The sequence below is a fragment of the Phyllobates terribilis genome, unplaced genomic scaffold (assembly GCF_046119375.1).
Source record: "Phyllobates terribilis strain yellow unplaced genomic scaffold, ASM4611937v1 Scaffold_11__3_contigs__length_659146591, whole genome shotgun sequence".
NCBI classification, from domain to species: Eukaryota; Metazoa; Chordata; class Amphibia; order Anura; family Dendrobatidae; genus Phyllobates; species Phyllobates terribilis.
The window spans coordinates 218,023,760-218,045,051 of NW_027362771.1; the positions used below are offsets into that span (position 1 = coordinate 218,023,760).

At 43.9% G+C, this 21,292-nt stretch overlaps 1 protein-coding gene across 10 annotated transcripts in view; it reads left to right on the forward strand.

Moving 5' to 3' along the window:
• CADPS2 (calcium dependent secretion activator 2) overlaps positions 1–21,292 on the forward strand; it is a 566,401-nt gene that overhangs the window by 62,573 nt on the left and 482,536 nt on the right. For all 10 annotated transcript variants that reach the window (XM_073652053.1, XM_073652046.1, XM_073652044.1 and 7 more), the window contains exon 2: positions 17,249–17,362. In XM_073652053.1, coding sequence (XP_073508154.1) covers positions 17,249–17,362 — 114 coding nt within the window. The remainder of the gene's footprint in view (positions 1–17,248; positions 17,363–21,292) is intronic.

The window sequence follows — 21,292 nt, forward strand, 5'->3', positions numbered from 1 at the left end:
CGGGTCTGCTCCTGGCACATAGCACGGGGTGTCAGCTGTGAGAATCAGCTCACATCCGGCGGCGATCGCACCGCTTGTGTTCCGGTGCGATCACATTCTGCGTAATAGGACGTCCCTGGCCCAATAGGCCCAGGGCACAAGGATGTACTATTACCACAAATGTCAGAAAGGGGCTAAAATTAAAAAAAAAAAAAAAAAAAAAAAAAAAAAAGTTAATAATTAAGGCTTTTCAATTGTTTTACTAGTTACCGTACATTTACGATCGTAGGTGCCACAATAATACTGTTAGCAGTTACTGCACATTACTTTCTGTGCAAGTACCTACATAGCAACCTAGTTTTTTTTTTTAGGGTGAAGCAATTTTTAAAGGGTGAAGAATTTAAAACAAAAATATCCATCTTCCAGCCTATACACAGTTACTCATGTTTTACTTTTATGTATACCTATTTTAATTTTCCGATTTGGCAACAATACACCTCATAACTACAATATTGTCATTTGCAGCATTTTCAGGCAGTATTCCCATCTCCTGGTATTTGTTCTTTCTTGGTCCTCTTTGGCCAGGTGGTATAAATATGTTTTAACCCCAAATTTACAAACAAATTATTATAGTAAATTGAGACAGTTAACTGCAAATCTGTTTTGCCACACCTGTTTAAATTCTCAGATTGGGGACACATACACACCTCACCGATATAATCGACAGACTGTTGTTGAATTATACTTTTTGTTCATCTTGTGAACCTTGCCTAGCTTTCCTGAATGGTTTAATATTTTTCCTGAATTGGCTAAGTGTAGTAACAAAATTTCAAAGTTTAGGACACTAATTATACATTTTACTTGTGTCAATCTCAGGAGGATGATATAGTCTCTGGAAGAGACACCGTCAGCTAGAGTCATTGTTCTGCTCAATTCACCACCACTGCCATAACATTTAATGTTGTACAGAGCGGAATTTCCATTCCGTCAATGACATTTATTTCAGTTCTGGCACCGTCCTCTAACCCACAGAACCCTGGGGGCTAAGGAACATGCTATATCAAAACAACTTCTTCTAGTTGTTATATTCAGACAGATGCACAGTAAGCCTTTGGTTCTTGGATGACATGGGACCGAAGGAGATGGAGAACATGATTTTAGTGCCAAGTTGTGTTGCTGGCTTTGTGAGCTGTTGTGGTAAAGGCTTTTCCAGTGGTAGTAGCTCTCTGAGCCAGGGCAAATCTTATGTGGGAATCAGGTGGGTGGGCATGGAGATCAGGCCATTTCCCACACCGAGGCAACTGTCAGCCGAATCAGGTACGACTTGTAATATTATTATTTATTATTCTGTGGTGGACAAGACCTGGGAACTAGACATGGGTGCTGTGACGACACAGCATTTAATCTTAATTATCCAGTCATAAATTCAGTAGGCCAGGAGACATGACTGTTATATTTATGTTGACTTTTGAATTTGTGTTTTTCTTTGGTTGGTCATTGAATATTGCTGAACACATGGATACGTTTGGGTAAATCAGGTTGGGACCCTCCCGTCACCTGGAACCCATGGATATGTTTGGAGAAGCCAGGTTAGGACTCTCCGGTCACCTGGCCCTGTGGAGATGTTTGGAGAAGCCAGGTTGGGACTTCACCTAGTCACCTTGTCATCTTCCTTAGCTTGTCATTACCTCCTCTTTGTGGGTTGCCACTGGTGGGGGTAGTTGGCCCTGGAAGCCCTGAAGTTGCAGCGGCTTTAATCCCGGCAAACCAGTGGGAGGGTGAGACTTTGTAATTTGCTGGGACTGTTCTATTTGTCATTGTTGGTTGGTGGTTCAGTGACGTATTGCCACACTGTTTTACCCTCACCCTGTTTTGTCTGGCTAGTATTTGGCCCACGGGAGACCCCGTGTCTCCACAGTTGCCAAGAAGGTAAGATCATCAGTGGAGGATGCACAGTGCAGGTGACGTGGGGTAAAATCAGCTTTTTCAGTGATCAGCTGTAGAGCTGGTGATGCCGCAAATGCTTTTGGTGGTAGAGGCTTAACACCAGAATGTTCTTGTCATGGTGGTAGCAAGTCATGTGTGGGCATCTTTTTTGCACATTACTACCAGATGATTCTTTGACAGTCTGCAGGCACTGCAAGAGGAAAATAAGCCGAGGCTGTCACGTGTTGAATTGACTAGGCACTACGGTTCTCCATCAGCACATGAAACAACTTCACCTGCTCATTTGGCAAAGTCCACCTGGCGAGCAATCAGAGCAAACTTCAAGTTATCCTACTCCACCTCGCTGGAAAATACCCAGCCGCCATTAGTCTTGCAAAAAGGAGTGCCTGCTCTGTGTTCTCACATGCAGGAGTAAAATACCAGGAGCAGCAACTATGAACAGGAACAATACATGAATTTATTGTGTCACTGGGTGAATGGTACTATCGGCAGTGATGCACCACTGCAACTGAAACAGGTGGTGATGCCTCTGCGATTAGGAGCTTTGTCTGTTTCCATCACCAGGGGGCGATTAATGTTTCCACCTACACCGTCTCTGGATACTACTTCACTGCCATGACCCCCATCCCCAACAAACCTTGTTGATTCCACTGCCCTCATTCTTTTGGATCATGCAAGGTAAAAGTGCTGCCAAGTGGTTTTACTGCTTAAAAGTCTGGGAGAGAAAAGCCATTCAGCAGATAAGTTGTTGCTGTGCATCATGCAGAAACTCCCCCTCCGTCTGGATCCCACATGAACTGCAATTCAGAATTGTTGTGTGCGGCAATGCCCGGAGCATTCTGGCTGCCTTACAGTTGGGCATACTAACTCCTGCTCCATGCATGTCTCAGGTCCTGAATCTAGTTATGCAAACTTTTTTTTGAGGAAAATGTTTTTTAATGGTCAAGAAGGTGTCGGCTCAATTCAAACAGTGGTAGCATGCTCTCCTGGATTTGCAAAAAAAAACAACAAACGTTTGCCAGAGCACAATTTGTAACTTGCTAGAATTTGATGCTGTATATGTTGAAACTTATGTATGAGCATGGTAAAGCAGTGATGGACTATATTATACAGCAGGCAAACTGGAGTGTGTGTCGCTTTTGAGATCCAACATTAGCAACTGATGAGTGATGCGTGTCGCCTTCTGAAGCCCTTTGAAGAGGCAAAAAACATGTTCGTAGGCGAACGTGTAGAGTCAACAATGTTATTCCGCTCATAGTTAGCCTAAATTGTATAATATTGGGCCCTGAAAATGAAATATTAAGGTTTTTTTTCCATAAAAATGTTGATTTAGCCCAAATTTCTCATTTCCCAAGGGTAACATAATAAAGTGGATGTCGCAATTTGTTGTATAATTTATACTGTGTGCGCTGATGCTGCAAATGTGGTAAAAAAATAACTGTTTGGGCAAATAAGTGAAGAGCGGTATTTGGAGCGCAATCTTTGCTAGATTAAATTACAGCTGCCATGTCACCTTAGAAGAGCCATTGAGGTGCCAAAGCAGCAGAAACCTCCCACAAATGACCCTATTTTGGAAATTACGCCCCTTGTGAAATTCATCTAGGGGTGCAGTGAGTATTTTAAACCCACAGGTGGGTCACAGAATTTGAAAACCTTGAGCTGAAGAAATTGCATTTTTCCTCAAAAATGGTGCTTTAACCCCAAGTTTTTAACTTTCAAAAGTGCTGAAATGAGAAAACAGACAGTTTTTTGGTATGCAATTTCTTCTGAGTATGCTAATCACTCCATATGTGGTCAGAAACTACTTTTTCAGGCAAAGTGCAAAGGTCAGAAGGGAAGGAGCACTGTATTGGAGTGCAGATTTTGCCGGAATGATTTTACAGTCATATTAGCTGAGCCCCTGAGATGCTAAAACAGCAGAACCCTCCTATAAGTGACCCCATTTTGCAAACTATACCCCTCGATAAATGCATCTAGGGGTGCAATGAACATATTTACACCACAGATGTTTAACAGAGTGTTATACCATTGGGTGATGAAAAAAAATACATCTTTTACTACTAGAATGTTGTTTTTGCCACAGATTTAAAATTTTCCCTGGGGGATTAGGTGAATATGGCCCCATAATTTGGCACATAATTTCTTCAAAATATGGCAATACCCCATATGTGGTTGTTCAGTAATATTTGGTCACACGGAAGGGCTTAGGAGGGAAGAAGCAGTATTTGACTTTTGGAGCACAGTTTTTCTTAGAATAGTTTGCGGGCTCCATTTGCAGAGCCAGAGCAGCAGAAACCACCCTCAAATGACCCTATTTTGGAAATAAAGCCCCTTTGGAAATTAATCTATTGATGCAGTGACTATTTTGTCCCTACATGTGTTCTCCAGAAACATGCATGCAGTGGAGTGAAAATTGCAAATCTGCCATTGTAGTGCCCAGCCTTGAGAGATGCGTAAGCTGTAAATTGCTAAGTGGGCTCTCCTCACTATAGAAATGCTAAAAATGTGGTCGCTAACTGTGGTTTAGACACATTGTGGGGCTCAAAAAGTAGGGAGGGTGAGCATTTGAATTTTTGAGCACAGATTTAGCTGGATTTCTTTTGGGGATATGTAAGGACTAGGAGGCATGCCGCTTTTCCAGAGCCTTTGTGCTATCTGTAACATAAAAATATCTTATATTTCCGTTAATGGAGAATGGGCGTGAGTGGAAGCTTGTTTTTTGTTGGATGAACTGATGTTTTTATTGGTATCATTTTGGGCTACATATCATATACTTCACTTTTAAGGCTCAGTTCTCATTTATACTGTTCTCTACACTGAGCACATACATAAAGTATTCATCTAAATCTCTGAAAAACATGATTCAGACAAAACCCCTGATGATCCATTGACTATAATCAGGGAGACAGAGTTACTGTGGACCCCATCTAACTTCTGTTTAGCACTGTCTGTCTTTCCAGAGTTTCTCAAAACTGTTGTCTAATGCTCTTTTGTGCATGGCTAAAAAGACTGACTGCTGGGTCATAAGCCAGACAGAGTCTAAAGTGACTCCATCTTCCTCATTACAGTGAGTGGTTCCGTTGGGGCGTTTGTCTAAATCATGTTTTTCAGATATTTAGATGGAAACCCAACTGTAAGCAAATTCAGTATAGAGCACAGGATAAATGTGATAAAGCCTTATTCCGAATTTTTGGGAAGTTCAAGAATTGCTTTTATATATATTTTTTTTTATGGCATTCACCGTACAGTTGAAATAAGTCCGCTTTAGTCTATTGGTCAGTATGATTACAATAATGACAAATTTGTATCAATTTTTTTTTTTTTTTTTTGTCTTGTCACCTTTAAACACAAAACGCTTTTACTGTTTGTTTTTGCATTGTTCTATTTTGTGAGCTATAATTTTTCTGTTTTTCTACCGGCAGTCTTTTGAGGGCTTGGTTTCTGCAGAATGAATTAAAATTTTTATTAGTACCATTTTGGGGTACATAACATGTTTTGGTTGATTTCTATTCTGATCTTTGGGAGGCACAATGAACAAAAATCAGCAATTCAATAATTGTTTTTTTTTGTTGTTTTTTTTTTTTTTTTTACGACGTTCGCTGCTTAGTAAAAGTGACAAAGCCGCTTTGTTTCTCTGATCAGTATGATTACTATGATACCATAGTTATCTAGCTTTTCTTTGTTTTGCTACTTTTGAGCACTAAAAACAATTTTATAGAAAAAAAAAAGATTTTGCATTACCATATTATGAGAGCTATAACTCTTTTTTTTTTTTTTTGCTCGCTGAGCAGAGTGGGAGCTTTTTTTTTTTTTGCAGGACTAGATGACCATTATTATTTTTGTATGACTTTTTGCTTGCACTTTATTCCACTTTTTGTTCAGTGGTATGATGAAAAAAAACATTGTTATGCCGTGTTTTTTATCTTTTTATGTTGTTCATTGCAGGGGTTAAATACCATAATAGATTTATAAATCAAATCATTCTGGATTCGGGATACCAAATATCTGTAATTTGTTTGTTTTTGCATAAATATGCATATTTATGGACATCATTTTTTTCTTGATTCTTTTCATTCTTTATTCTGTATATATGTTGTATATATTTGCGTTTCTTTTTTTTATTTACATCTTCACTTAGTCCCTCTAAGAGACTTTAAGTTTTATTTGTCAGATCACTTGCCTAATACCCTGCAATACTGATGCAATGCAGGGTATCAGACCTGTAAGTTTGACAATGATGGAATGCGAGTTAGACCCTTCTTATGGCATTGAATGTCCTCTGGGTGCCATGCCGGCTAATTTCTCCCTGTGATTGCGTGGTATGGGAGCTGATGAGGGAGGGAGCCCACTCCCTTTCACAACCTTTTAAATGCCACAATCGCTTTTGATCATTTAAAGAATTAAACAGCTAGGGGAGGTGATGCCACTAGCCCTGGTTGATACAGCAGTAGTTCAGGTGTCGATTAAGCCGGACATTCCTTGTGCCCCCATAATCTGCATGATGTATTGATACGTCATTTTGTGGGAAGTACCTTCAAGATATGATGCACCAGTAAGTCATATGTCGGGAGGGGGGGTTAATATAAATCTCAATTTTAGATTGAAAAATCTTTTGTCTCTTCCTTTCACAAATTGCATTAGACATTAGTGAATATTACAATAGCTAAAGAATTGATATTACAATAAACAACATAGTTTATGGTATATTTAGTTTTGCTTGAATATATACTTTGTTTTTATAGATCCATGAGTCATTAGATTTTTTTTTCCACTATATTCTTATCTACATATATACACTCCATATTGAGATTAGTGTTTAACCTGTGATGTTATCCTTTGAGACTTTGCAGACATGCTATATACATTAGGCGATAAAGAAATTATGCTGCATCAAGAAAAATTATAGTTTACGGTGTATTTAGTTTTGCCTGAATGTTATTTTTCATCTTCTATAGGTTTGAGTCATTACTATTGTAATTTTTCATTATATTTTTATTTATGCCATCGATGTGGAGACCATACTGATCAATATATGTGTAAGCAGATAACGTCACAGATTGATGATTTTTCCTAGAGACATTGCTATTTAAATGTGAAACTTGATTACTTGTTTAAGTTGTTGATCACAGCTTGGGATGGGCTGGAACGCATCCTAATACTTTATTACGTTTATGCCATAATGAAAAGAAGTTGCATTGAAGCTGTTGACGTCTTCTATCTGATTATCTCCACTAGCACCACCAAAATAGCGGAGTGTAGGTCAATTTGGTATATTAACTTACTGCTATCTGACTACATGTATTTATTTGGCTTCAACTGTTTTTACTATATAAGTGTATGTTATGCTGAAGAAAGGACTGTTCGCATCCCTTAATACTTACATTGTGTTACACCTTTTTAGTTTACAAAAATTGCAAATGTAATTAACTATTGATCCAGTATTGCCTCGGAGTGGAAGAAATTATCCAATTTACACTTGCAATACTTTGCATTTAAAGGGAATCTATCAGTAGGAGGATCAACCCTTCTAATCCGTCTATATGGCATGTAAGTCATAGGAAGTAGTGTTGAGCGAGTATGTTCTGTTAACCCTTTCGCCGAGTATGCTGGGGCCGAGCTCCGAGTATTTACAGCTGCTCGGTGATATGGTTGAATCACTCCCGTGTGCATGACTTGCGAATGTTTGACAGTTTTAATACATGTGAGGAATGTCTATTTCTTACACATTCGTCACATGTAATAAAGCTGTCAAACAGTTGCAAATCATGCACACGGGAGCGATTCAACCTTATCACCGAGCAGCTATAAATACTCGGAGCTCGGCCTGAGCATACTCGGAACAGAATATACTCGCTCAACACTAATAGGAAGCTAAATAAAATTATACTGTGATATCTGTGATCTGGTGTCTTATTCCAGAGTAATCAATGTTTTTCTTATATGCAAACGAGCTGTTCAGGACTCTGGACCTGACTCAGATCTTTCAGAGAATCTGCCTCCAGAGATTATTTTAAAGTAAAGTGGCTGTTTACAGTGTTTGATGTGTACCTGAGCAGAGGAGACTGTCAGTTCTTACATGTCTCACATTGGTAACACCCCCTTTAACGTAAAACAAACTCTGGAGGCTGATTTTCATAAAGTTCAGTGTCCGCCCTGAATCTGAACAGCTCATTTACATATAAGAAAAACTTACTCTGAAAAAAGATATCGGATCACAGATATCAAGGTATCATTATATTCCACTTCCTATTACCTACATGCCCATATAGGTGTCTTTGGAAGGTTTATCCTACTGACTGATTCCCTTTAAACTATGTAGGCATCTTTTTTTGGGGGCGGGGATTTTTTTATGTGAATTCATTTTTGCTAAAAATAATGCCTTTACAGCCTTTGGGTATCACAGTTCAAAGCAGAATGAGTTATCAGTCAAAGCCATCAGTGATATCGTTCTGATGACAGTCTTATACTTTCAGAAACTTTTATAATAAAAAAATAGACTAGAGTAAACAGTTTAAATTAAGTCTAGGGAATTCCTAGATCCTGGGACTCCCAGTGGTTGGACAGTAAAGTGATGGCATATTCTAGCGGTTTGCCAGAACTTTATAAAATGGAAATATCCCTTGAAGTTTCAATTTAAAGGGAATCTGTCACCATATTTGACCTGTCTAACCTATTAATATGTGCATACAGGTTATAGATGGCTGAGGAGAGTGATACCTGGATGCCTGATATTAGATGTGTTGTTGAGAAATCTTTAATCACTTTATATTGGGCAGCACGGTGGCTCAGCGGTTAGCACTGCAGCCTAGCAGCGCTGGGGTCTTGGGTTCAAATCCCACCAAGGACAACATATGCAAGGAGTTTGTATGTTCCCCCCCATGTTTGCCTGGGTTTCCTCCCACATTCCAAAGACATACTGATAGGAAATCTAGATTGTGAGCCCCAATGGGGACAGTGCTGATAATGTTTGTAAAGCGCTGTGGAATTAATGGCACTATATAAGTGAATGAATGAATATAAATGATCTCTTCCAGGCTCTGGGGAGGACGCTGTCTGGAAGATAACTCTTCCTCCAGAGATTATTTTAAATGAAGGGGAGTTCCCAGTGTGATGTGTAATGTCCACTCTCTGCTTTTCTGATCTCACTATAGAGTTGTGTGTGATTATACCTGACACATCTGCAGGTTCCTCTCAGCTCCGGCTTCCATCTCACAGGCAGACAGGGTTGTAATATTGTTACAATACAGCAGAGCTCAGAGAGAAGCAACAATGTGTTTGCAAGAAGACAAATTAAATTTCTCTTGTTCTGTGTTAGTTACTTGTCTAACACTGGTAACTACCCTTCATGTATAATAATTAGTGTTGAGCGAGCAGGCTCGACACTGCGTGTTACTCGCCCGAGCATCACGCTACTCGGGTTGTTAGGCGAGCACCGAGCATTTCCGGGTTACTTGGGCGGGAGCTCGGGTCTCCGCCCTGCACGTTTGGCGCTCTTTACAGAGTCAATGAACATGCAGGGATTGCCAGCCAGTCACTGTAATGCCGCAGCCATGTTGTTTGTGGGAATTACAGTGATTGGCTGGCCCCACAGCGTCACCTTGAGTATTTAAAACCGGGCGCCACCATCTTGGACTCAGTCGCTCCGGATCAGACGGTGTAGGGAGAGTGCTGCTGAGTTAGGGAGAGATATATAGTGCGAAATAGGTAGTGTGGGGTCTCTAAAGCCTGCCAAATCAAACCAACAGTCCTTCTGAGGACTAATATCCATCCCAGATATCAGGCAGGCTGTATAGGAGATGTAGTGGTTATACCAGCAAACGCTGCATTACAGTCCTGTGTGCTCCTGTTGGTCAAATTGCTAGACTTATCACCCCGGTCTCAGGGGCCAGGAAAAATTATTAATTTTTTTCATCTAAATCCTGTATATTTTTTTTTCCTCAGTCAGACTGTTCAAATACGCGTCTTATTAACCTTTTGGTATCCCCCCACCCCCCCCAAAAAAAAAAAAAAAAAATGAGTGTGTCTGTGACTGTTCAGACAGCAATATATCTATTTAAAAAACTCTGGTATACGCCAGTAAATTAGAACTGTGGTTTTGCAGTTCCACAGTTAAAATCTCTGTATTATCCAGCTTTTGGCCTGTTTTACGTAAAGAAAAACAGTAATAGTGTCTCCCTGTCTGTTCAGTCACAAATATATCTGTTTAAAAGATTCTGGTGTAGGCCAGAGAAATAGAACTGTGGTTTTCCTCTTCCACGGTTCTAATCTCCTTTTTATTGCCCTTTTTCCATTGATAGTGCGAGTGTAAGCTATTTTACTTCATTTACAATGGGCAAGGAGCATGGCAAGGGACGTGGAACTGGACGTTCTGGTGATGGTGCGTGTAGAGGACGGGGCCTTGGCCAAGGTGAAAATGTGCCACAATCAACAGCCACATCTTCTCGCTCCCACTTCTTGACCGAATTACTAGGGAAGCACACTACAACACCAGTATTGCGAACTGATCCGTGTGAACAGGTTATTAATTGGATAGCAGATAATACTTCCAGTTACCTGGGCACCACCACCTCTGGTCTGTCTTCCACACGGTCAAGTTTTAGTAGCCGTGAGTCTCGACCACATACTCCTCCTCACCCTGATGCTCCTTCCTCCCACCATGCCGAATGTCGTCAGACAGCAACTGATCCCACACTTGGACACTCTGAAGAGCTGTTCACTGGTCCATTTCCATATTTGTGCCCCTCACATGCTCCGCTTGAAGTGGTGGAAGAGGAGATCCCATGTAGCGATGCCCAAATATTTGAACAGTCACTGCCAGGGGAAGTCGACGCTGGCAATTTGTCACAAGAGGTGGACGATGACGAGACACAATTGCCAGGAAGTGAGGAGGAGGATTGTGGTGCACAAGTGGAAGAGGAGGAGGTGGTGGATGATCTAGTAACTGACCCAATGTGGCAGGAGGACACGCAGAGCGAGGCCAGCAGCACACAGGGGGAGGGAGGAAGAGTACCCCAACAGGCAGGAAGAAGCAGTGTGGTGGCTGCACACAGAAGGCGGGCAACCATTCCCTATAACACCATGAGGGACTTTGCCAGTACAACCGGTAGGTCTTCCAGAGTCTGGAATTTTTTTAAAGACTCTGCTGATAACCCCAAAAAGGCCATTTGTACCACCTGCCATGCCAGCATCAGCAGGGGTGACAAAACTACCAGCCTGACCACCACCAGCATGATCAGGCACATGTCAGCAAAGCACCCGACTTTGTGGGGCGAACTCCAGGGTCCACGACGAGTGTCAGCGGGTGTCACCACTGCTTCTTCCGCTGTTGTGCGTGTAATAGAACCCCCTGTTGTGCGTGCAAGGCAATCCCCTGTCCATACTGCATGCAAAGATGCCCCCTCCTCTCAGTCGTCACTTGTTATGGCAGTTTCTCAAAAAGCAGCATCAACGTCCACGTCCCACCTCAGCGTTCAATTGTCCATATCCCAGAGCTTTGAACGAAAGCGCAAATTCGCAGCCAACGCCCCACAGGCCACAGTCCTAAATTCGCACATTTCACGACTGCTTGCGTTGGAAATGCTGCCTTTTAGGCTGGTGGAGACGGAATCCTTCCACAACCTTATGGCGGTGGCCGTCCCTCGGTACTCGGTCCCCAGCCGACACTATTTTGCCCGGTGTGCCATCCCCGCACTACACAAGCACGTGTCCCAAAACATGTGCCGTGCCCTCAACAACGCAGTTACTGGGAGAGTCCACCTGACAACGGACACGTGGACAAGTGCTTGTGGCCAGGGACGGTACATCTCCCTGACGGAACACTGGGTAAACATAGTGGAAGCCGGGACCCAGTTGGACCTTGGGACGGAACCCATCCTCCCCACACTTAGGATTGCGGGCCCTATGTCAGTCAGAGTTGCCCCCACAGTGTACAGCTCCTGCGCATCATCCTCCTCCTCCTCATGTTCAGCCTCCATCTCAGATATCACCAAATCAGTTACAAGCTGGAAGCACTACAGTACTGCCTCAGCCAAGCGGCAACAGGCTGTGCTGAAACTCATAAGCTTAGGTAATAAACCTCACACTGTTTGTGAGTTGTGGACAGCTGTGAAAGAGCAGGCAGATCTGTGGCTGAGACCGCTAAACCTACATCCAGGCATGGTCGTGTGTGACAATGGCCGTAACCGTGTGGCGGCTCTGAGGCGAGGCGAGATCACACACACGTACCATGCCTGGCTCATGTGCTTAACCTCGTGGTTCAGCGGTTTCTTAAATCGTACCCCGAGTTGCCAGATCTGCTCGTCAAAGTACGCCGCCTGTCAGCTCATTTTCGGAAGTCAGCTACAGCTTCCGCCGCCCTTGCTGTGTTGCAGCAGCTTTTGCAGCTTCCGGCACACCGACTGGTGTGTGATGTCCCCACACGTTGCAACTCTACCCTCCACATGTTGCAAAGGATTTGTGAGCAGAAGAGAGCAGTTGTGGAGTACCAGCTGCAACAATACCGTCGATATTCAGGTCAGACTCCACACATAAGACCTCAGGAGTGGACCTGGATGTCTGACATATGTACCATCCTGACAAACTTAGAGGAGTCCACCAAGATGGTGAGTGGCGATGACGCCATCATTAGCGTCAGCATCCCACTTGTCTGTCTTTTGCAGCGCTCTCTGCAGAGAATTAAAGAGGAGGCATTGCAGCCAGAGTATGATGAGATGGATCAAGAACCCGTAATGGGCGACTACACACAGGCCAGCCTCGTCTCATCCCAACGTGCATTGGGTGACAATGAGAGAGAGGAGGAGGAAGAACAGGAGCTGGTATCATGCGCTGTAGACCGTAGTACTGTCATACCGTCGGTGGCCTGAGGACAGGGGGGAGGAGGAGGAGGAGAGCATGGTCAGTCGTTATCTTGGTGAGGACACGGAAGTCTTACCCGTTACCAGTCTGGCACGCATGGCTGACTTTGTTACGCTGCCTTAATCGTGACCCTCGCGTTGCCAAAATGTTGGGTGACAGTCATTACTGGTTGGTGACACTTTTAGACCCCCGCTACAAGGAGAACTTTCACTCTCTTATTCCTGAGGTGGAGAGGTCTACAAAAATGGGGCAGTACCTGAAGGCCCTTGCTGCTGAACTGTTAAAAAAAAATTCCCATCTGAACACGCTAGCGGCAGAGGTCAGTTCGTTGACCAACCAAGGCGTACAGGCGAGAGAGACGCAACTCTAATCCAGCAGAAGCAGGGGAACACTGTCAACGTTCTGGGACAGTTTTCTGAGACCCACCCAGCTTACAGGCCCTGAGGCGCAGGGTACTCTCACAAGGAGTGGAAAGTTTCAACAGATGGTGAGGGAGTACCTTGCCGACCGTAACAGCAGCCTCCGTGATTCCTCTGTGCCTTTTAATTATTGGGTATCCAAGCTGGACACTTGGAATGAACTCGCTCTGTACGCCTTGGAGGTCCTGGCCTGCCCTGCCTCTAGCGTGTTATCGGAGCGTGTTTTTAGTGCCGCTGGGGGAATTATAACTGATGAGCGCACTCGCCTGTCAACTAACAATGCTGACTAGCTGACCCTTATCAAAATGAACAAGGGTTAGATTGGGCCAGACTTCTCATCACCACCAAATGACAGCAAAGTAACATAAAGTCAATTCCACTGTGTTATTTCGGGAGGTGTATTCCCATGCACCGCTTCACACCCACACATGGGTATACGCTTCCTCAATTTGGCTTTTTTTTGCTCTTCTCCTTATCCTCAGCCTCCACCACCACTATACCACCAGGGTGACCGTGGTCCGTGTTGCCAGCATTGCAAGTTCCTCCATCCTAATTTTTGGCAGCTTTTGCTTGGAAGGCATAGGCAAAGACTATAGGAGACCCACTCCCCAATAATGGGAATAATGTTTTTAATATGCTGTACTGCATGGCTCTTGTATGGGGCATTAAAACCATCTTGTTATACCACTCTGACCTCCACGTCTGTTCCAAGGGGCATTTAAACCGTCTTGTTAAGCTACCGCAACCTCCACGTCTCTTCCAAGGGGCATTAAAATCGTCTTGTTAAGCTAATGCGACCTTCACCACTTTTCCAAGCGGCATTAAAACCGTCTTGTTAAGCTAATGCGACCTCCACCACTTTTCCAAGGGGCATTAAAGCTGACTTGTTAAGCTACTTTGACCTCCACCACTCTTCCAAGCGGCATTAAAACCATCTTGTTAAGCTACTGCGACCTCCACGTCTCTTCCAAGGGGCATATAAACCATCTTGTTAAGCTACTGCAACCTCCACGTCTCTTCCAAGGGGCATTAAAAGCGTCTTGTTAAGCTAATGCGACCTTCACCACTTTTCCAAGCGGCATTAAAACCGTCTTGTTAAGCTAATGCGACCTCCACCACTTTTCCAAGGGGCATTAAAACCGTCTTGTTAAGCTAATGCGACCTCCACCACTTTTCAAAGGGGCATTAAAGCTGACTTGTTAAGCTACTTTGACCTCCACCACTCTTCCAAGCGGCATTAAAACCATCTTGTTAGGCTACTGCGACCTCCACGTCTCTTCCAAGGGGCATTAGAAACGTCTTGTTAAGCTAATGCGACCACCACTTTTCCAAGGGGCATTAAAACCGTCTTGTTAAGCTACTGCGACCTCCACGTCTCTTCCAAGGGGCATTTAAACCATCTTGTTAAGCTACTGCAACCTCCACGTCTCTTCCAAGGGGCATTTAAACCATCTTGTTAAGCTACTGCAACCTCCACGTCTCTTCCAAGGGGCATTAAAAGCGTCTTGTTAAGCTAATGCGACCTCCACCACTTTTCCAAGGGGCATTAAAGCTGACTTGTTAAGCTACTTTGACCTCCACCACTCTTCCAAGCGGCATTAAAACCATCTTGTTAGGCTACTGCGACCTCCACGTCTCTTCCAAGGGGCATTAGAAACGTCTTGTTAAGCTAATGCGACCACCACTTTTCCAAGGGGCATTAAAACCGTCTTGTTAAGCTACTGCGACCTCCACGTCTCTTCCAAGGGGCATTTAAACCATCTTGTTAAGCTACTGCAACCTCCACGTCTCTTCCAAGGGGCATTTAAACCATCTTGTTAAGCTACTGCAACCTCCACGTCTTTTCCAAGGGGCATTAAAAGCGTCTTGTTAAGCTAATACGACCTCCACCACTTTTCCAAGGGGCATTAAAACAGTCTTGTTAAGCTACTGCGACCTCCATGTCTCTTCCAAGGGGCATTTAAACAGTCTTGTTAAGCTAATGCGACCTCCACGTCTCTTCCAAGGGGCATTAAAACCGTCTTGTTAAGCTACTGCGACCTCCACGTCTCTTCCAAGGGGCATTTAAACCGTCTTGTTAAGCTACTGCAACCTCCATGTCTCTTCCAAGGGGCATTAAAACCGTCTTGTTAAGCTAATGCGACCTCCACCACTTTTCCAAGGGGCATTAAAACCGTCCTGTTAAGCTACTGCGACCTCCACATCTCTTCCAAGGGGCATTTAAACCGTCTTGTTAAGCTACTGAAACCTCCACGTCTCTTCCAAGGGGCATTAAAAGCGTCTTGTTAAGCTAATGCGACGTCCACCACTTTTCCAATGAGTCATTAAAACCGTCTTGTTAAGCTACTGCGACCTCCACGTCTCTTTCAAGGGGCATTTAAACCGTCTTGTTAAGCTACTGCAACTTCCACGTCTCTTCCAAGGAGCATTAAAACCGTCTTGTTAAGCTAATGTGACTTCCACCACTTTTCCCAGGGGCATTGATATTGTCTTTTTATTCCACTGCGACCTCCACCAGTCTTCCAAGGGGCATTAAAACCGTCTTGTTAAGCTACTGCGACCTCCACCACTTTTTCAAGGGGCATTGATATTGTCTTTTTATTCCACTGCGAACTCCACCATTCTTCCAACGGGCATTGCAGTTCCTCATAATTTTTGGAAAGCCTTTCATTCACTGCTTAGGCCAACAGTGTACAGGAGACCCAGTTGCTATAAATGGAAAAAACGGTTTAGTTAAGGCCCTCTGACCTCCATGTCACTTCCAAGGGGCATTGGAGTGCCTCGAAATTTTTGGTATGCATTGCACTCACTGTATACCCTATAACTGTGTAGCCGAACCGCTCCTTTTGGTACAGAAACATATCCTACAAGACATGTGTGGTTGACTGGCCTGATATTGATGTGAATGGTCCCTGTTCCTCCTGCTCTTTCTCCTTTGCCACCACCTCATCCATCAATCATCACCTGAAGAACTGGGATAGTAGCAGGAAAACATCCAGCAATCCTCGGAGGAGGTAGGATATGCGCCAAAACGCTGACCACCTCAGGCCTAGCCGCTACTACATAGATGCGCTTGCATTCCAAGAAAACAAAGCAGATGCTAACTTCTATCATCATCATCATGCTCCTCACCTTGGCACTCTCAACTCCCCTGATGGAGAAGCCAGGGCCCACTGAAGGAGTCTGGTTCTCTGGTGGGCTCGTCCAATGCTGTCCTAAAGCAGGCCGGGCTAAGAAAAGTGTGTGGGGGGATGTTCCAAGGAGAAATGGGGGCGGCTGGGGACCGTTTATGGACACCCGACCGCCCCCAGGCGGCTGGGGACTGTGTGTGGACACCCGGCCGCGGGGCGGCTGGGGACCGAGTATGGACACCCGGCCGCCCCCTGGCAGCTTGGGGACCGAGCGTGGACACCCGGCCGCCGGTGGCTGGGGACTGAATATGGATACCTTGCTGCCAAAGCAGCCATGAGGTAGTGGCCAGCTTTGGCCTCCTCCAAACTAAAAGGCCCCATTTCAAGTGCAAGCAAGCTAGCAGTATGGTATTGCAGCCTGGGGGCGGGTGGGTGGCAGGTTGCACACTTACGCTTGCTTTCAAAGAAAACAAAGCAGATGCTAACTTCTGTCATCATCATCATGCTCCTCACCTTGGCACTCTCAACTCCCCGGCCGCCGCAAAAATGCTCGAGTCTCCCAAAGGCTAACATTGGGCTCGTTGCTCGGGTCGAGCACCCGAGTATCACGGCGAGCTCGGCCCGAGCTTCGAGCACCCGAGCATTTTAGTGCTCGCTCAACACTAATAATAATCTTATATAAGGTGATAAAAGATGATTTCTCAACAACAATCTGATTTGAGGCAGACAAGTAGGACTTTTTTCAGCATTCTGTAAATTGTGTGCCCATAGTATTAGTTTACATGTGGTGACAGATCCCTTTTAAGTGATCATGTTATCTTGTGTAACAGAAGTTGTTTTTGTAATACACATACTATACAGAGATTTTTGCTCATTATATTTTACTAATACAAACCATTTTCTGCTTATGTTTTGAAGCTTAATAGGCCGCAGCTACAAACAATACGAGAGAGATTCCAAGCTTTCCTGAAAGGGGACACGCAAATAGTGGCTGATGAAGCTTTTATCAATGCTGTTAGGAGTTACTATGAGGTAAGCATGCAGATGTTTGTCTAATATAGTCATCGTGCTGAACACGAACATTTCTGCTTTATGGAGTTTTTTCAAGATGAGTAAAAATTAGACATGTGTGAATATTGCATAAAATAAATAAACTTTAACAGGTAAGCAAAAGAGAATTTGTCAGCGTTTTTTTTTCCATTTACGGTAATTTGAGAGCAGTATAATTTAGGGAAAAAGCGCCTGTTTCCAGGGATGTATCACTTACTAGGCTGTGTGTTACTAGGCTAGTGTTTTATCAGCAGGACTGGCTTGCACTAGAGGACTAGGTCCCATGTGCAAGCCAGTCTAGCTAATATTTGTAACCCCGCCCTCACCACTGGTTGGCAGCTTACTGTCAGTGGACACAGTAAGATGCCAATCAGGGGTGTGGGTGGGGTTTTACACAGCTCCGCATAATGACCATCTACAACAGAGAAAACAGGGATTCTATCAAAGCTGCACCAAGCAGCCCATTAAGTGACACATTGCTGGAATCATGCTTTGTCCCTACATCATGCTGCACTCAAATTGCATAACAAAAAAAACTGCTGTCAGATTCCCTCTAAATATTCTGTGTTTTAGTGTGACATCTCCCCGACTATCTTTATATACTGAGCTGCAGTGATGGCATCCCCAACTAACTACTTGTTAAATTCTGCCCTCAATGGTGTAGTCATTTTGAAAATTTTAGAAAATCATTGCTGCTCTATTGTGAAGAAAATGGTTTATTAGTCTTATGGTATTATTCATAGCTCGCAACTACACATATATTCCTGTCTAGGCAGTACTGTACAGAAAGAAGAATCTCAAACTCTTGTATCACTTCATAATATTTAAGCACCTAATGTTGCTTTTTGCTTTTTACCTAGCATCTGGCATAAGTCTGCATGTATTAAAATTTTGAAGGAAGTGCTGAAAAGTTAAATGAATGTGTTTTGGAGGCTCTCGGTGTTGACACTACAGAGCAGCGTGAAAGGCAAGCTACAGAAAAGCATTGTTAGAAACACGCACACATACACAATTTTTCAGCTTCGAGCTTTTCATTCCATTTTGAAGTGAGTTAGTTGAAGTGAAGTATACAGCTTCGGCTTCATTTGCACAATGTGCCTGCACCCAATGCTGATGGAAGAGAAATCCAGACTCCACTTCAGCACTAGAATACTAGACCCCAACTGCGCAACTACACTGCTCAAAAAAATAAAGGGAACACTGAAATAACACATCCTACGAGGGTCAGTCAATAAGTATTGCCTCCTATTTTTTTTCTCCTTAAATAAGGTAGTTATGTTAAATATTCGAATTTGGCACAATTCCTCAAACCTTCTTCTCCAATCCACAGCAATTGCAACTTCCTGCACCAACAGGTGGCAGGACTGTATCCGTTTGCAAAATGGCTGACATCGATGTTCGTATTAGACAACGTTCTGTGATTGAATTCTTGCATGCAGAAGGTGAAACGCCCATTCGAATTCATGAGAGACTGAAAAATGTGTACGGTGACGCAACATTGGATGTCAGTACTGTTAAACGATGGGTTCGTCGCTGTAACACAGCTGAAGGGCCATCACCGTTGGCTGACAAAATGAGGAGTGGCAGGCCAGTAACTGCAGTGACTCCAAGCAACATTCAGATGACATCATTCGTGGTGACCGCCGGGTGACTGCAGATGAATTGTGTGGCATTATCTGCCTCAGGAAAGACAGTGTGATGAAAATTATTGGACAACTGGGATACAGAAAAGTTTGTGCACGGTGGGTCCCAAGAATGCTTTTTACCATGCTGGAATACATGCCCTTGTTAAACGGTGGACCAAGACTGTGGAAATGGATGGAGATTATATTGAAAAGTGACAAATTAATCGTTAATGTTGTGGTTTTCAACCTATGTAATTGTATTTGAATTTCTTGCCAATTAAAAGGAGAAAAAAAATAGGAGGCATTACTTATTGACTGACCCTCGTAGATCTGAATGAATGAAATATTCTCATTGAATACTTTGTTCTGTACAAAGTTGAATGTGCTGACAACAAAATCACACAAAAATCTAATTTATTAACCAATGGAGGCCTGGATTTGGAGTCACCCCCAAAATTAAAGTGGAAAAGCACACTACAGGCTGATCCAACTTTGATGTAATGTCCTTAAAACAAGTCAAAATGAGGCTCAGTATTGTGTGTGGCCTCCACGTGCATGTATGACCTCCCTACAACGCCTGGGCATGCTCCTGATGAGGTTGCGGATGGTCTCCTGTGGGATCTCCTCCCAGATCTGGACTAAAGCATCCGCCAACTCCTGGACAGTCTGTGGTGCAACGTGACGTTGGTGGATGGAGCGAGACATGATGTCCCAGATGTGCTCAATCGGATTCAGGTCTGGGGAACGGGCGGGGCAGTCCATAGCTTCAATGCCTTAATCTTGCAGGAACTGCTGACACACTCCAGCCACATGAGGTCTGGCATTGTCCTGCATTGGGAGGAACCCAGGGCCAACCGCACCAGCATATGGTCTCACAAGGGGTCTAAGGATCTCATCTCGGTAACGAATGGCAGTCAGGCTACCTCTGGCGAGCACATGGAGGGCTGTGCGGCCCTCCGAAGAAATGCCACCCCACACCATTACTAACCCACTGCCAAACCGGTCATGCTGAAGGATGTTTGCAGGCAGCCGATCGCTCTCCACGGCGTCTCCAGACTCTGTCACGTCTGTCACATGTGCTCAGTGTGAACCTGCTTTCATCTGTGAAGAGCACAGGGCGCCAGTCGCGACTTTGCCAATCCTGTTTTTTTGTGGCAAATGCCAAGCGTCCTGCACGGTGTTGGGCTGTGAGCACAACCCCCTTCTGTGGACTTCGGGCCCTCATACCACCCTCATGCAGTCGGTTTCTAACAGTTTGTGCAGACACATGCACATTTGTGGCCTGCTGGAGGTCATTTTGCAGGGCTTTGGCAGTGCTCCTCTTGTTCCTCCTTGCACAAAGGAGGAGGTAACGGTCCTGCTGCTGGGTTGTTGCCGTCCTATGGCACCCTCCACATCTCCTGGTATCTGCTCCATGCTCTGGACACTGTGCTGACAGACACAGTTACCCTTCTTGCCACAGCTCACACTAATGTGCCATCCTGGATGAACTGCACTACCTGAGCAACTTCTGTGGGTTGTACTGTAGGCACCGCCTCATGCTACTGTACCTCTAGGGGTTAGAGCGATGGCAAAATGAAAAAGTGACCAAAACAACAGCCAAAAAGGATGAGAACCGAGAAATGGTCTGTGGTCACCACCTGCAGAACCACTCCTTTTATAGGGGGTATCTTGCTAGTTGCCTATCATTTCTACCAGTTGTCTGTTCCATTTGCACAACAGCAGGAGAAATTGATTCACAATCAGTGTTGCTTCATAACTGGACAAGTAGATTTCACAGAAGTGTTATTGACTTGGAGTTACATTGTGTTGTTTAAGTGTTCCCTTTATTTTTTTGAGCAGTGTGTATGCTGGTGGTTTAATGGGCTAAAATGTTGTGACAGGTTCTCTTTAACTTTATCATTTGATTATTTTTTTTGCTCAGTAGCTTTTGGAATGGGCAATTTTTTAAAGAGTAACCAAAGTTTTATTTTGACTGAAAAGGGTTAGCATCTGTGTCTCCCTAAGGGCTCCTTCACTCGGAAGTGATTTTTCTCAAACCCAAAAAATAGCATGTCATCAGTGTTGGGCCAGTGTTTGTATTTACCATAAGAGTTTGAAAATTGTATCTGCACGGCATAATTTTTAGGAAGATTTGCAAAGGCACCCCATGAAACGAACATAGTGAGCAACAATGTCAAAAAGATATTGCTGTGTACATGTTATGTCTTGGGTCACTTCTTTGAACCGCTTCAGGGTTTAGAAACTTTGAAGCGGTTAAAAGAAGTAACCTCAATCTGCGGCCAGC